The sequence below is a fragment of the Citrus clementina genome, unplaced genomic scaffold (genome assembly GCF_000493195.1).
Source record: "Citrus clementina cultivar Clemenules unplaced genomic scaffold, Citrus_clementina_v1.0 scaffold_6, whole genome shotgun sequence".
In the NCBI taxonomy this organism is placed as follows: Eukaryota; Viridiplantae; Streptophyta; class Magnoliopsida; order Sapindales; family Rutaceae; genus Citrus; species Citrus x clementina.
In genome coordinates, this window is record NW_006262139.1 from 13,734,574 (window position 1) to 13,749,855 (window position 15,282).

The 15,282-nt window shown below is 34.0% G+C and overlaps 1 protein-coding gene and 1 non-coding gene across 2 annotated transcripts; both read left to right on the forward strand.

Annotated features, from left to right (window-relative positions):
• Positions 1 to 10,773: 10,773 nt before the first annotated feature.
• On the forward strand, positions 10,774 to 14,225 carry LOC18038453. The gene is made up of 4 exons (XM_006429017.2): positions 10,774 to 10,936; positions 11,360 to 11,442; positions 11,562 to 13,191; positions 13,532 to 14,225. The coding sequence occupies exons 1-4, from the start codon at positions 10,774 to 10,776 to the stop codon at positions 14,221 to 14,223; spliced, it is 2,568 nt and encodes an 855-aa protein (XP_006429080.1). The 3' UTR covers positions 14,224 to 14,225.
• A 672-nt stretch (positions 14,226 to 14,897) lies between these two features.
• Positions 14,898 to 14,970, forward strand: TRNAK-CUU. Its single transcript has one exon. It is a non-coding gene; the product is annotated as a tRNA-Lys (tRNA).
• Positions 14,971 to 15,282: the final 312 nt, after the last annotated feature.

Consider the following 15,282-nt stretch of genomic DNA (forward strand, 5'->3'; position numbering starts at 1 on the left):
TTTAACTCATCATTATGGCTTTTCTTAGTAGTCATGTTGATTTTGATGATCTATATATTGGCATATGTTGATTTTGATGATTTATATATTGCCATTATGTACTTATGCTTTGCTTAAGTTTTGATGATAAAATTTGTGCTTTGATGATTCCATTGTATTTGATGAAGTTTGATCTTATGGAATCTATGATTGGTGAATGGATACATTTTTGTTTGTGCTTTCTTGACGCATTGTTAAATATGCATAACTTGCTTTAAATGATATCGAAAAAAGGAGAAATTCATATACTTCGATATTTTTAAGCATATGAGATTTTTTTTTTATTAAAATGTCACATTAGATCTTTGATGTGTTTAGTTGTCTTTATTTATAAAATGTGATTGATAATTATGGAGCTTGGATAGTTGATAATATGCATGCCAATTTGGTAAACAAATCAAAACCTCTTTGCGAAGAGTAATTTTAAAAAATTCGGCATAAACTTGGAATAATTTGATTTCTTGATGATTTTGATAATTGATAATTATATATGCTTGATTTGAAGTCTTGATAATTGATATTTGATTATGATGATGATTTTGATGATTTTGAGATATGATGACGATTTGATTACATGGGTGTTTTATATGATAATTTCATATTATGAGTTGTTGATTTGGTAATTAATGGAATAATGGGACATGATATTTTGGTGTGATTATTTGTGTATGGAGTTGGCTTTTATCATGATCTATAATAATTTGGGAGTAATATTATTAATCTTGTATTTGAGGTAATGCTTGTTGTTAGGGGGAGATTCTTTCAAAATTTCTACTCAAACAACATGGGTAACAAATTTGCTACTTTTATTCTTTTCCTTTACGTTTTCTTTTTTATGATGAAAGGGGAGAAGAATACATGTTTTTAAATTTATAAAAAAAAAATTTGCTACTTTTTTTCTTTGCCAATTAAGTTTTTCTTTTTGATGATGAGGGGGAGAAAAATCCATGTATTTAAATCATTAACTTCGCTAATTGGCAAATTGTAAGAGCAGATTATATTTAGGGGAGTAATTTGTGGAATCATTTTTTAAATACATGAAATGTTTGTCATCATCAAAAAGGGGGAGATTGTTAACATATATGTTTCCATAATATTGATTTTGATGATAACAAACAAGATTAAGAATGATATATTTTTTAAGCTCAAATAATTTTTGTGGAATCATTCTTTAAATACATGAAATGTTTGTCATCATCAAAAAGGGGGAGATTGTTAACATATATGTTTCCATAATATTGATTTTGATGATAACAAACAAGATTAAGAATGATATATCTTTTAAGCTTAGATTGTTTTTATTCTTTTTAAATAAATCATTATTTTTACATTATAAAGGTTTTATATTTAATGGAAAAATGATTTTATGAAATTGATTGTTTTCATTCTTTTTAAATGAATCATTATTTTCACATTATAAATGTTTCATATTTAATAGAAAAATGATTTTATGAAATTGGTTGTTTTTCAAAGTTTATGGTTTAATTGAAACATTTTGAAAACTTTGAAATAAACAAGTATTGCTTGAAATTTTGGTGAAGGACTTATTTGAAAAGTGTCATAGCATTTTGGGCTATAACATAATTTCAGAAAGTTTTGGGATTAACAAAGCATTACTTAGAAATTCTGAAATTGGACCTATTTGTAAAGTTTCATAACGTTTTGGATTATAGTACAGTTTTGTAAAGTTTTGGGGTCAAACTGTAATTTCAAAAAATAGTGCACTGTGCAGGTTACTGTAGCAATCACTGTAGCAAACGGCTAACCGTTTATTTAAAAAAGGCTAACCGATAATTTCCAGAAAGCATGTTCTGCAAAGTATTGTTAAAATGATGATTCTGGAAACTAACGGTGAACCGTTTACTGAAAACGGTTAACAGATTATTTCCAGTTTGCTAACCTTGAACCGTTTAGTAGGAACGGTTAAACCAAATTTGTTTTGCAGGTCTCTGGAAATTAACGGTGAAAGGGTAAGCCTAAACGGCTAACCGTTTATTTGAAAATTGGCCCAACGGTAACTTTGACCAGCGTAAACAGTTAACCGTTAATGGTTAACGGCGAACCGTTTTCGGGCAGACAGTTTGTAACGGCTAGTTTTTCAGCTCCAACTATAAATAAGCTCAATCCAATTCAAACAAGAAGAATTCCAACGATCATCATTGAGCAAAATATAGAGAATACAACTTTCATTGAGCTTTAAATCTTTGTATTCATCTTATTCATTCACACATTGAGCTTTCACTTGTGATCAAACATATTGTGTGAGAGAGATTCATTTGTAATCTTTTTTGTAAAATCAAGTTAAAAGATTGTAAGTGTTGGGATACACTTGGGTTAAGAGATTGGGGATAATCTCTTGTTGTAAAGGTCCATTGACACCTTGGAAGTCAATTGTAAGCGTTTGAAGCCTTGGGAGGCTAGCTTAGTGAAATCCTCAAGCCCGGTGTGCTTGGAGGCGTGGACGTAGGCGGGGATTGCCGAACCACGTAAAAATCATTGTGTTTGTTTTCTCTTCCCTTACTCTTTTAATATTGTTCATGATTGAATTTATTGTTTTCAATTTGATTAAGGCAATAGATTAAATTGTTGTGTGGTTTGCCTAGGATAATTTTTAAAATCCCAATTCACCCCCCTCTTGGGTTGCCTAGTTAGTATTTCACTTATACCACCATAACTGCCACTAAGACCACTCTCATTATACATCGATGGTGTGGAACTAGAGGAGGATGCACTATATGCATCACAAAGCTCATTCAACAAGTCATTTACTACTTTGGTCATTTGCTCAACCATCGAACTATCATTGTCAAAAATGATCTCAAAAATATGTTTAACAAAATCCAATTTCGCTCATGGATCAAGAATAGAGGCAATAATCAACATTTTGTTTATCTTTCCTGTAGACTTCCAATACTTATCAAATTTTTCCCTCATACTATAAGCCATAGAGCACACTCAAGGATCTGCACTTTCTTATAGTGCAGTTAATGAACTCTCAATTAAGCCAATAGTATCAATATCATAACAAAGATTAGAAGTCACATTTAAAGAGGCAGAAAATAATAATGTGGCATCATAAAATACCTTCAAAAACTTCACAATTTGCTTAGCACTTTCCCAATCCTCCGGTCCAGGTGGGCCCACCCTTTTAACATTATTTTATTTCTCAACAAAATATACCTCATAAGGTTTATCCACTTTTGCCATTACATCACATGCCGCTTGAAATTTCAGCGCAGTCATCAACATTAAATAAGTGGAATTCCACTTGGTCGGACAATCCAAAACAGCAATTCCCTTTGGACCATTCACCTGTTGAACACATTGTTTGAATGTCCGCAACCTCGTGGTGGAGGATCTCACGTACTTTACAACATTCTGAATAGCGGCAACACTAATATGCAATTCACCCAACCCTGAAACAACAATTAAATTCAAAATATGTGCACAACAACGCACATGCATATATTGTCTCGCCAACACAAGTGCATCATCATTCCTCCAAGCAAGCAAATGCATAGTGACATAAACAATGGCAACATCATTTGTAGTGGCATTATCAGTAGTTATTGCAAACAACCTCTCTATCCCCCAATCCTGTAAGCAAGCCACAATCTTTTTGCCGATCGACTTTCCTCTATGATCTTCGACTGCGCTAAAACTAATAATCCTCATATTCAAACACCAATTATTATCAATAAAATGAGCTGTAATCACCATGTAACTTATGTTTTGAACATAAGTCCATGTATCAGTTGTAAGAGACACCCGCTACTTGTTGTTGCAAATCAAACTCTTGAACATCACATTTTCCTCCAAAAATAACTCCATAACATCTCTACCAATAGTTTTTCGAGATGGCATAACAAATTGCGGGATAACTACACTGCAGAAAATGCCTGAATCTTTTGTTATCTATAAAGCTAAGCAGCAACTCACCCATAATAATCATTTTTATTAATGCCCTTCGACACGTGTCTTAACTTCATCCTTTACCCAAAACCAAATTACTTGCATTTTCTTCACCGCCCTCAGATGTCAAATTTTGTTGACTTCCACGTTGTTGTTCCCGAAATGTCTTGTATGTATCACATCCCTTTAGATGCCTTGTCATATTTGTAATCCCATCAAACCTTGAATGACATTAATATTCTTTACCACAATAGTTGCACCTACATTTGTTTGGATTATCTTCGAGTAAAGTGCAATGGTTCCATACTTCCAATCTTTTCTTCATTGGCGGTCTTTTCCGCTTTGCCTTTTCCTTTCCTCTTTAAGTTCCTTCCATTTGTATACTTTGTTCTTCATCGTCACTTTTTGAATTCAATCTTGAGTGTCCAAGCATCTAAATATATAAAAAAATCATTAATTCAAAAATAATCTAATTAGTAATTTCAATTCAAATAGTTCATACTCCATAAATCAAAAGCAAGAAATTCATGATTAATTAATTAATTTATAATATCCAATTACCCATTCCCCATAATAATATGATATTATTTGCCTATCTATGTCCTAATTCTTATTATAAAGTATAAACCCTTTGATTTCAAGTCCAAATTGATTAACATACAATAAAATATTAATTTAATTAATTAATTTTTTAAGGTTGAAGGTTTAAAGCTATTGCACAAGTGCACATAATCACATAACACAATAACACATTATAATTAGAAAATATATGTAACATCATATTTAATTTTAATATTTAATCTACCTAATCTCCTAATTTATTAAAAAAAATTAATAATTGTTATTAACAATTATTAACAATTATCAATTAACGTTGATATAAATCTTAATCATTAACAAAAGTTTTGTTATTTATTAACAATTAATAAAAATTTATTCATAACAAAATCATAAATACATCAATTTTTTATTTTATTACTAACATTTAAAAATACATAATTACAAATTTACAACAACTAAACATTAATCAATTACATAATAAATAACCAATTAAGCAATAACTAAGAAGCATATATAACTATATAATATACCATGAAAGATTGAAATTGAAACTTGAAAGTCAAAGCTTCAAATCGGTCCGGGTAAGAATGGGAGGAACTCGGGTCGGGTTGGTCCTGTTGGAACTTGGAACTTGGAAGCTTCGGCCTTGGGCTTGGAGGCTTGGAGTAGCAGATCGGCCGACGGTGGAACACGGCAAGCGGCAGTAGATCGAGGCAACAGATCACGACAGTAAGAAGTAGGCAGATCGAGGCAGCAGATCACGGCAGCAGGAAGTGGGTAGATCGTGGCAGCAGGATGTGGGCAGCAGATCGCGGCAATGGGCACTAGGCAGCAGATCGCGGCGTGGCTGACTGGCTGTGGCCTATGTGTGCGTGGGTAGGGATGGCAATGGGGAGGGGAGGGGAGGGGACCGATCTCCCCGTTTTCCCATCCCCGATATTTTGCGTATGTCCCCGTCCTCTCCCCGTCCCCATCAGAATTACTTGAGAGAATCCTCATCCCCTCCCCGAATAATAACAGGGGATCCCCGAGGGTCCCCGATCCCCGAATAACTAATACATTTTTTTTTGTTTTCGATTTTGAGTTAATCATATTAAAATAAAAAATTCAAATAAAAGTAAAGTTCAAAATATATCTTACATTAATATCTATTACAAAAGTCACATACATTAAATTAGTAAGTAACACAACATGCAAGGGATACAAACTTCTTTTACAAACTATTAGGGATGGCAAAAATCCCCACGGGGACGGGTACCCTCGGGGATTTTCCCCATTCGGGGAGGGTACGGGGATAATTTTATACCCAATTTTTTTTTCGGGGAGGGGACGGGGAAAATTTTTTACCCAACTTTTTATTCGGGGAGGGGACGGGGATGAGGTGGAATCCCCATCCCCTACCCATTTCCCCATTTTAATTTTTAATTTAATTTTTATTTTTAAAATTACTAATAAATAAATAACAAAATTATAAATATTGTTAAAAATAATAAATATCAAAATAGTTGTATGTTGGGAAAGTGGTCACCCCTTACCGGGAGTTAGTTGAAGAGTATTAATTGAAGTTTTCACCAACTATTTATTGCTTTGATTATACTGGTATTAGTTCTTCTACTAGATCTACAGGGGATTCTTATAAGAAAACAACCAAATGGATGACAGGTTTTGATGATTATGTAAACAATGGAGATTGTGCATTTGTTGTAGATGAATTAGATTCATATTTGGATGAGAAAGTTATACCTCGGATGGAAGATTTTAATATTTTGAGTTGATGGAAGACAAATGCTAATAGGTATCCTACATTAGCTCGAATTGCTAGAGATATTTTGGCAATTCCAATTACAACAGTTGCTTCTGAATCAGCTTTTAACACTAGTGGTAGAGTTATGAGCCCATACCATAACAAACTTCATCCAAGCACATTGGAGGCCTTAATGTGCTGTCAAAGTTGGTTACGAGCTTACAATAGCGGTATGAGTTTATTTTAATATGATTAATTTAAAATCGAAAATAAAAAAATGTATTAGACTATTAGTTATTCGGGGACCGGGGACCCTCGGGGATCCCCTGTTATTATTCGGGGAGGGGATGGGGATTCTCTCAAGCAATTCTGACGGGGATGGGGAGGGGACGGGGACATATGCAAAATATCGGGGATGGGTATGGGGAGATTGGTCCCCTCCCCTCCCCTCCCCATTGCCATCCCTACAAACTATCATGAACAAATTAATAGTCTAATACAAAATTATTACAAATAAAATCGAATTTAGATTAATTAACTTTTTCAATGGTGGCGTGGGCACTTTATAAATGTGGACTATTCCCTTTACAACACAATAGTTAAATCAGAGCAAATTAAGAGCAAATATTAGATTTGATTAGATTAGATATTAAAATTGTGATTCGCTGTGGACAATTATAACATTTAAAAATAAATAAATAATAGATTTAAGATTAAAATATTTAAAGAATATTAAAATTAAAAAAAATGTTGGGCTAATAGAATCTACTCGGTCTTTTTAATGTCATAAATAAAAATTTAGGACTTTAATTAGTTAATTAGGCCTAAAAGTTTAATAATATAAATATTTTGATATTTTTTATTTTTACCAATATTTATAATTTTATAATTTAAATTTTATTATTTATTTACTGGTAATTTTAAAAAATTAAAATAAAATTAAAAATTAAAATGAGGAAATGGGTAGGGGATGGGGATTCCACCTCATCCCCGTCCCCTCCCCGAATAAGAAATTGGGTAAAAAAATTTCCCCGTCCCTTCCCCGAATAAGAAATTAGGTATGAAATTATCCTCATACCCTCCCCGAATGGGAAAAATCCCCGAGGGTACTCGTCCCCGTGGGGATTTTTGCCATCCCTATGCGTGGGTGGGTGGTTGGCTGCTATGTGTGCTCTATGTTCCGTGGAGACTAGAGAGTGGAGTGGCTGTGGTGTGGCGGTTGGCCTGTGTGTGTGAGTTGTGAATCTTGTGATTTTGTTTTTGTGTGTGAGAACTGAGACTTGAGAGTTGAGAGTCATAGACTCACAGTTGTGATTTTGTGTGTGTAACTGTGAGTGAGTGGTTGTGGTGTGTGCTGCGTGCGTGTTCGCTGTGTGTGTGTGTAATATGTTTTTTTTTTTAGGTGATCCGATCGGGTATTCGGATTCGCCGATCGGGTATTCGGGTTCGGGTGACCCGATTACAATCCGATCGGGTCAGTAACTTTTTCACCCGATTGGGTTTTAGTAACAACCCGATCCGACCCGAACCCAAAAATTTTCGGTTGGGTAGGGTAAAATGCCCACCCCTACTCAAGGGTTTGTTAGTTTTTAAGTAATTTTATTGGCATGTCATTCGAAATTGAATCGTGGGGAAGTAGTGAGTCAAAAAAAATTTTGTTCCAAGAGGTATGATCTAATAATTTTTAAGTAGTTTTATTTAGAGGTTGTTTGTTAAATGTCTAAAGTCTGAAATTTTATTAATTTCAGACATTTTTTAAAATTTTCTTGTTTGTTTTTTAGAACTTATGTTTGATTTTCAGACATTTACATCTGAATAGATAAAAGTAAACTTTTTGTGACTTTTATCTGAATGAGAAAATGTCTTAATGACAAGTAAATATTATATGCCAAAAATATCTCTATAAACTAACTTATTTCCTAAACTATAAAATGTAATTCTTTTTTTTGTTTTAATTTACAAGGACATAAATGTCAAACAACTAAGTTTAAGATGTTTTTTATTGTAAAAACTAACAAGATGCCACTTATATTCAGATATTAAAAAAAGAAAAACAAACATGTCATTCAGATTTTCATATTCAGACCCATTCAAACTTTAGAAAAATTCATACCCATTTAGCTTTCAGACAAAAAAACAAACGCTACCTAGTTAGCCATTGAATTTGAATCATGGGAGAAAATTGATTTGGACTTTGCCCATCCCTCTAGCTGTTAGGTGAAAAAAAAATTGTGTTCCAAATAATGCATTGTTTGACTTGACCATTATGCACTACAAGGTGTATGGTAACCCCTAAAAGTGTCATGTTATCTGTCACATATGTTGTTAATATAAAATTTAATATTTTAGCTTCATAAAAATGTTGTTTTTCAATTCATATTCATGAAAAGCAGAAAAAGATTATAGGAATGCTTGTGCCCACGTAAAAATAATATTAGATATTAAGTAGAGAAGTCCACTTCATTTTAAATTTGAAAGGTAATTTTTAACTTAATATTTGATAGTTTTTAATGTTGTCACATTATATTTTTCGTATAGGTTAAAACCACAAATTTTGTACTGTAATTAGAATGTGGCCCTTTCAGAAGCAAGAACAGATTCATTCAATTCAAAGAATTCTTCGACACACTAAAGACAACATAGAATATTGAGCAGGCCCATTTCCTCATGGAAGCCCTCTTCACTTTGAATTTTGAGATTCTGACATTGCTATGAAAACGATGAAACTGAAGCAAGCAATCTTCATCTTCTGGATGAGCTTATATAGCTTTTTGTAATCCTCATACAATGAGCGAATTCAAAGGAAAGAGACATTGATATGGTATGGTCCATCCTTGAAAATTGCAAAAGTTGGCTAGCAGATCCAATTAAATTGTTTTTTCGATTCATAATAAAATATATTTATATTCTTTTTCAAAATACGCTAAACATTTAATATCTTTAGTTTGGTTTTTATTTTATTTTTTTTAAAGAATCAAAAGCTATATGAGCTAAATTGTATAGGTACGAGGTTAAAGGCTTAGAGCCTTCTTAATCCCATACCGTATTTTATGATTGTCCATGTAACTATCTTTATACTTAATGAAAAAAATATTTTCTCGTATCGACTTATAGAGTCATGCTCATATTTGAATGAACAAATTTTATAAATAATTTGAATTAAAATTAGAATTATACAGTAAAATCTTTATAAAATAATATAAATATTTATATTATTATTACAAAAGGGTCGGTGTATCTTGAAAAAGACTTGTGTGAACATTATTTAAAACAAGAGAATCTCTGTAACTATTTTAAATAATCAAACCGTTGCAATCTTTTTTCTATAACAATAAAAAAATACTCTCCAAATTTTCTTTTTCAAATCTTTTAGAGTTGTTACGTAAAAATTTTTTTTTATAATGTATATCAAATGTAACACAATCAATTATTATACATATGATATATGTAATTAAATTTATTACAATTATTATTTATATATTGATATCTTAAAATAAATAAACATATGACATAATATCATTTATTTATTATATGACTGGTAGAATAATTTTCATATATTTTAAAATTTGTTTAATGGAAGATTGTTAGAACCCTAATATTAAATAAACTATCAATAAAGGAGAGAGAGAAAATGGCGGGTAGTAACTAATAAAAGAAACGACATCAAGGGCCAGACAAAAAGCAAATGCGTTAATTCAGACAAACTACGGGTACTCTTTCTCTTTCGATTTTTGAATCTCAGAATCAAAACCCAAAAACGAAAAAACAAAAAACAGAAAACCAAAACAAAACGAACACAACATTCTTTAGCGTTATTGATGTGGGATACATTCACCTTTGCTTGATTCCTTTCTTTCTTTCTATTTATTTATTTCTTAATTCTTGCCATATATGGCTAAGGACAAGCTCCAGCACTTTGATTCTCTATCCAAGGGCATGATTATCTTTGTTCTTCATTCTTTTGCTTGCATGCTTTTGTTGAATATCTTCATTTTCTTTATTTGTGTCAGCAGCTTATCTGTTTATAGACAATGAATTGATTCGAATATGTAGTTTTTTTTTTTTTTTTTTTTAAGTTTTATTTGGTTTTCTGGAAAAAAATGCTTTTTGTGTTAGAAGAGATAAATGTACATATGAAGACATTGTTGGATTGATGACATGGTATCTGTAGTTTCTTGAGGGGCCTTTGTTGAAATGGATAGTTGATGCTAAAATGTCCAAGAGAATAATATCTGTTGAAATCGTATGGGCTACAGTTTGTTCATTTTACGATGAGTGTTTCTGTAGATGTCAAAATAAAAAAGTCGTTTTACATCAATAGGCAGTCAAAGAATTCAGTGTGTGTCTCCTTTATGTAATTCACTAATTTTAATCTATTTCTATCGATTGATGGACGATAAAACACCTTGTCAACCTCTTGATATTAATCTGCAGTTTTGATCAGGTTCAACAAGCTTGTAGCTGAAGTTATTTGCCACTCAAGTAGGTTCAAGATTTAAAGGTGCACATTGTGACTTATGGGAAAGCATATACAGAAGAAACACCCTCGCATTTGTGTTCCGGGTGGTCATCCTGGATGCGCATGGGGTCTTATACTTCATGTCGTTAGGTACCCCGACTGGCATTATGTGAAGAAAAGACTTCCACATAGGAAGCATGGTGGTAATAAACGGGCCCCAGGTGAGATAAGTTTAGTTACCATTTATCTCGAAAAGTTTCCATTCAAATGTTGTAATTTCCTAGTTCTTTAGCTGCTCTGGCAGTCCAAATACCATGTTTCTGTGAGAGACCTGGTTTGTTATAGACTTAACTATCTTTCTAATTGATCTTATCATACTAAACATGGTGCACTACATTTACAATTTATTACCATCGAGTCTGTCTGTTCTTGGCTTCTATACAATGCCAAATTTCATGAGCACCCGTTGATGAGTTAAAAACAGATTTATCCTGCTGAATGACAGTAACCATTTGCAGCTGCCTTTGATTTCATTAAGTAGTATATAGCAATCTCATGGACTTTTCTTGTTACAGAGTACTTGACATTTGCGAAGAATTAACTCTTGAATGCATACATGTTAACAACCAAGTTTTGGCTTGCAGGGGATGAAAACCCAAGAGACAAAAAGATCCAAAATGCTGATAAGTTGCAAGAAACTAACAATGACCAAGTGAACAGCTCTCATGTAAGTTCTTCGATAATGATCTTCATTAGCATATTCGTCTTTGGTTCTGGTTCCTCTATCTAGGATTTTGACCTGTAGATAAAATTACAGAAAATTAAGATCTAGTCTGTATTTTCCAGGTTCAGGAAGTGAGACAGACAACTCCAACAAAGCAAAATTCTGTCAAAGCTCAGAAAAAATCTCTGGTCAACGAAGAGTTTTCTAAGAGGAAGGGCCAACATCACCGAACTTCAACCTATCCTGTACGATCACGATTGACACGTACTAATTCCATTCATCATTTAAAAGCTTCACATGAGGATTTCCTTTCTGTAATAACATCAAATGATGGAAGTCTCGAAATTGCTTATAGAGGAAACAAAGACTCCAACAAAATCAGCTCAATGGATTCACTTCTAGAAAAGCCTTTTGACGAGCCATTTGCCAATGGAGAAACAGGTGAAAACTGCCAGGTTGATGAGAACAAAAAGCAAGCTTCCGTGGAGCAGAACTTGATAAACAAGGAGCCTACTACAGATGCTTCCCTTCATCGGTCAAAGGAGTTTCTGGATGCTCTAGATACAATAAATTTCAATAGAGAATTCTTTCGAAAAGTTTTGCGTGACCCAAGCTCTCCATTTGCTCATCACTACCACAATCAACATGTACTCAACACTCGAATGGGATTAACTAAGTCTGAGAGTTTCCCTTTACCTGGCTTATCAGGCAGAAGAGTTCCTGGGCCAAGCAGACTCAAGCGAAAGCAGGATGTCAATAGGTCTTGTGAAAAAGAAGAAGATATCGGTAAGAAGTCAATCCAATCAACAGAAGTTGAGTACAGAGAAGACGGAATCCAAAAGCTAAACCAAGCAGCAGCGGACATTGCCAATAATTCTTCTTCAGGTTCAACCCACCATTTTAATAATCCTGGCAGGAGTCAAGTGGCGATTAAGCATTTCAAGGATCTCAAACAGAAGATAAAACATGCAATTAAAGAGAGCAAAAGTGAAAGGCATCGAATCACCATGGATGCAATCCTTCATAAACTACCTCGTAACCAGGGGTTCTCCAAAGACTTGAATAATGAAACTCTTGATCAGCTAAAGGACCCTTCTCTCACGAGTGACTGTAAACGCAGTCGTTCAAGTAGACGTCACCATATGAGAAGGACATCATCTGTAAATGAAACACTCGATAGATACTGTCAATTGTATGAATCTACATTCAAAAGGGAAGCCAAACAGCCTGTCTCTGAGAAATTAAAAGTAAAAAGAGAAGAGGAGGCATCGCCTTCTAGGAATACTACCAAATCTCTGGGAAGGATTTTCTCCTTACCTGAGATTAAATCTTATTATTACCAGAATGAGGGATTTTCCGATGCCTATTCTTCTTGGATGCCAGTCAGGATTTTGGATGAAGAAACTGGAAGTCTAACTAGTGTAGGTGAACAAAATAGCACGGATGGGCCTATGGCTTCAGAATACTGCTCGCAATTAGATACTCCTGCGGAAAGTCAAATTCAAAACTTGGTAGAGGTTAGTCAAACAGACTCTGGTGCTGGAGATCAAGTGGGTTCAACATCCATTGTGGACAGTATTATGGAGGTGGATAAACTCAGTGATGATCTGATCACCTTGACGACAAGGGACAGTGCATCAGATGGCGAGTTAGATCTTGATGCTAAAGCAACCGAACCAAGTCCTGTCACAGTGTTTGACTTCAATTCTCAAGAGGTCAGAGAAAGCGCTGCAGAATTTTCTTTTTCAGAAGGTATGTTACTTTTGCAACTTATTTTATTACCTTACACCACAACCTAAGTATACAATCTCAAAGTACACCAACTTTGACTACTTAAACCGAATCGTCTGTGACCTGAAAGATCCTAATCTTCTGACATTCTTTAGGTTAGGTGTCTGACAGATTTTAGCTTTCAGAGCATCATCTTTAAAATTTTCTTTTCCATGAACAAGTACAACTGAATGAAGCTGTCTTGCTAATTTAATTTTATTTCCGTTGATTGATTCTTGGAAGTTTGCTTGCCTTTGTTCACTGACAATTGTATTTTAACGGGTGAAACTGATGCTTTATGAATGTGCGTTGCATGATTCAGAGTCACAAGAGATGCTAGAATTTCTAATTCCTGGTGTACACGATACTTTGACTGGCCATCAACATGAATCCAGCATCGATGCCTCTCTAGTAACTCATAGAAGTGTGTTAGAGAAAGTACATTTTCCGAGCAAGCATCTATATATTGACATTCCCCATGTTCAAGTGGATGCAAAAGACAAAGCTAAATTTGATTATGTAAAATACATACTGGAGCTGACCGGCTTCAGTGGGACTGAGTCTCTTGGGACTTGGCACTCTGATGATCAGCCAGTAGATCCTTCAGTATATGAAGAAGTGGGAGGTTGCATTCTCCTTGATCCTGACTGTTCTGGAAATGAAGGTGGTAATTGTAATCACGTGCTTTTCTTTGATTTAATCAATGAGACATTGATGGAGATATACGAGAGATCATACAGTTACTATCCTAAGCCCTTGTCTTCCCAATGTTGCATCCCTCAAATGCCAGCAGGAAACCGTGTTCTTAAGGAGGTCTGGAGAAATATAAGCAGGTACTTGAGCTTGAGACCTGAACTTGATCAGTCATTGGACTATATCACAAGTAGCGATTTATCAAAGAACAACGGGTGGATGAGCCTGCAATTCAACTCCGAGTGTGTGGCACTTGAGGTGGAGGACTTAATCTTTGAGGATCTTTTGGAGGAAGCAATCTTTTCAGGAGTCTGTCGCTGAGGATCAGGAGGTGGCTTCCTAAGGTTCCTTCTTCACCTCACTCATAAAATTTTGCCCTTTTGAGTTACTCTGTAATTAATAGTGTTTATTAAATACCATAGATAGAACACAGAAGATATAGGAAGAAGAATATGTATCTGTTTAATAGTGATAAATACATACATACACATACATACATATTGTATAATTAAAAATATGCATTTTGATCTGTATATTAACAAAAAAATAAAAAATAAAACTTGCGGTTTGAGAAAGGAAATAAAGTTGGGAATTTGTTAGATGGTGGATTATTTTTCCTCATTAATCAAAAGAAATCATTTATCTACTCCTGAAACCTTTATCTGGTGAATATGTGGCTAAAAGAATTAAGATCTTTTCCTAGTATTTTTCTCTCCTAGTTTGTCATAATTTTTCAAATTTAATGGAAAAAAGCTGGTTTAATTATAAATAAAATAATTAAAGCTGGTTTAATTGTCAATATTAAAATTTAAAATTCAATCTTATCTACTTAATTCACTAGGAAAGATTAGGAGAGAAAAAAAAACTAGGAGAGAATCTTTGTCCGGCTAAATGGTTCTTGCCTCCTAGCATTTTGAAATGTGCAAATTTTCGTCCGAAAAGATTCAAATGCTAGAAAGATATTTATATAATATCGTGCGATTGGATGCAACAAAGCCCGTCTAGCTCAGTCGGTAGAGCGCAAGGCTCTTAACCTTGTGGTCGTGGGTTCGAGCCCCACGGTGGGCGGCCTTTTTTTTCTTTCTTTCAAGGTCTCATCACTAAATATCACTAAATCATTCCTCCGTGCTGCACAATTGGGGCCCAATTGTTTTTCGTTTGGTGGGCTTTCTGGATTCAGGTCTATGTGAGTGACCCACTACATTTTAAACAAAACAAAGAAAATATACAAAATTTTAACTGGCCCATCAGTTTGTTTTGGTAGAAAGCAAGCAGTCGCAGTTCTCAGTCCTAGGTCATGCTTTGGCGGTGACTCACCTTTAATCAATGGATTGGATTTATCACAAAAAAGCTTTCAACACTGGTGACGTTTTCAACCCC

Bases quoted from the DNA above. Each gene is read 5' to 3' on its own strand.
- LOC18038453 (XM_006429017.2), top strand. From the start codon at position 10,774: ATGGGAAAGCATATACAGAAGAAACACCCTCGCATTTGTGTTCCGGGT. The intron at 11,443-11,561 runs GTAAGTTCTTCG...TGTATTTTCCAG, and splicing joins ACCAAGTGAACAGCTCTCAT to GTTCAGGAAGTGAGACAGAC. The intron at 13,192-13,531 runs GTATGTTACTTT...TGCATGATTCAG, and splicing joins AGAATTTTCTTTTTCAGAAG to AGTCACAAGAGATGCTAGAA.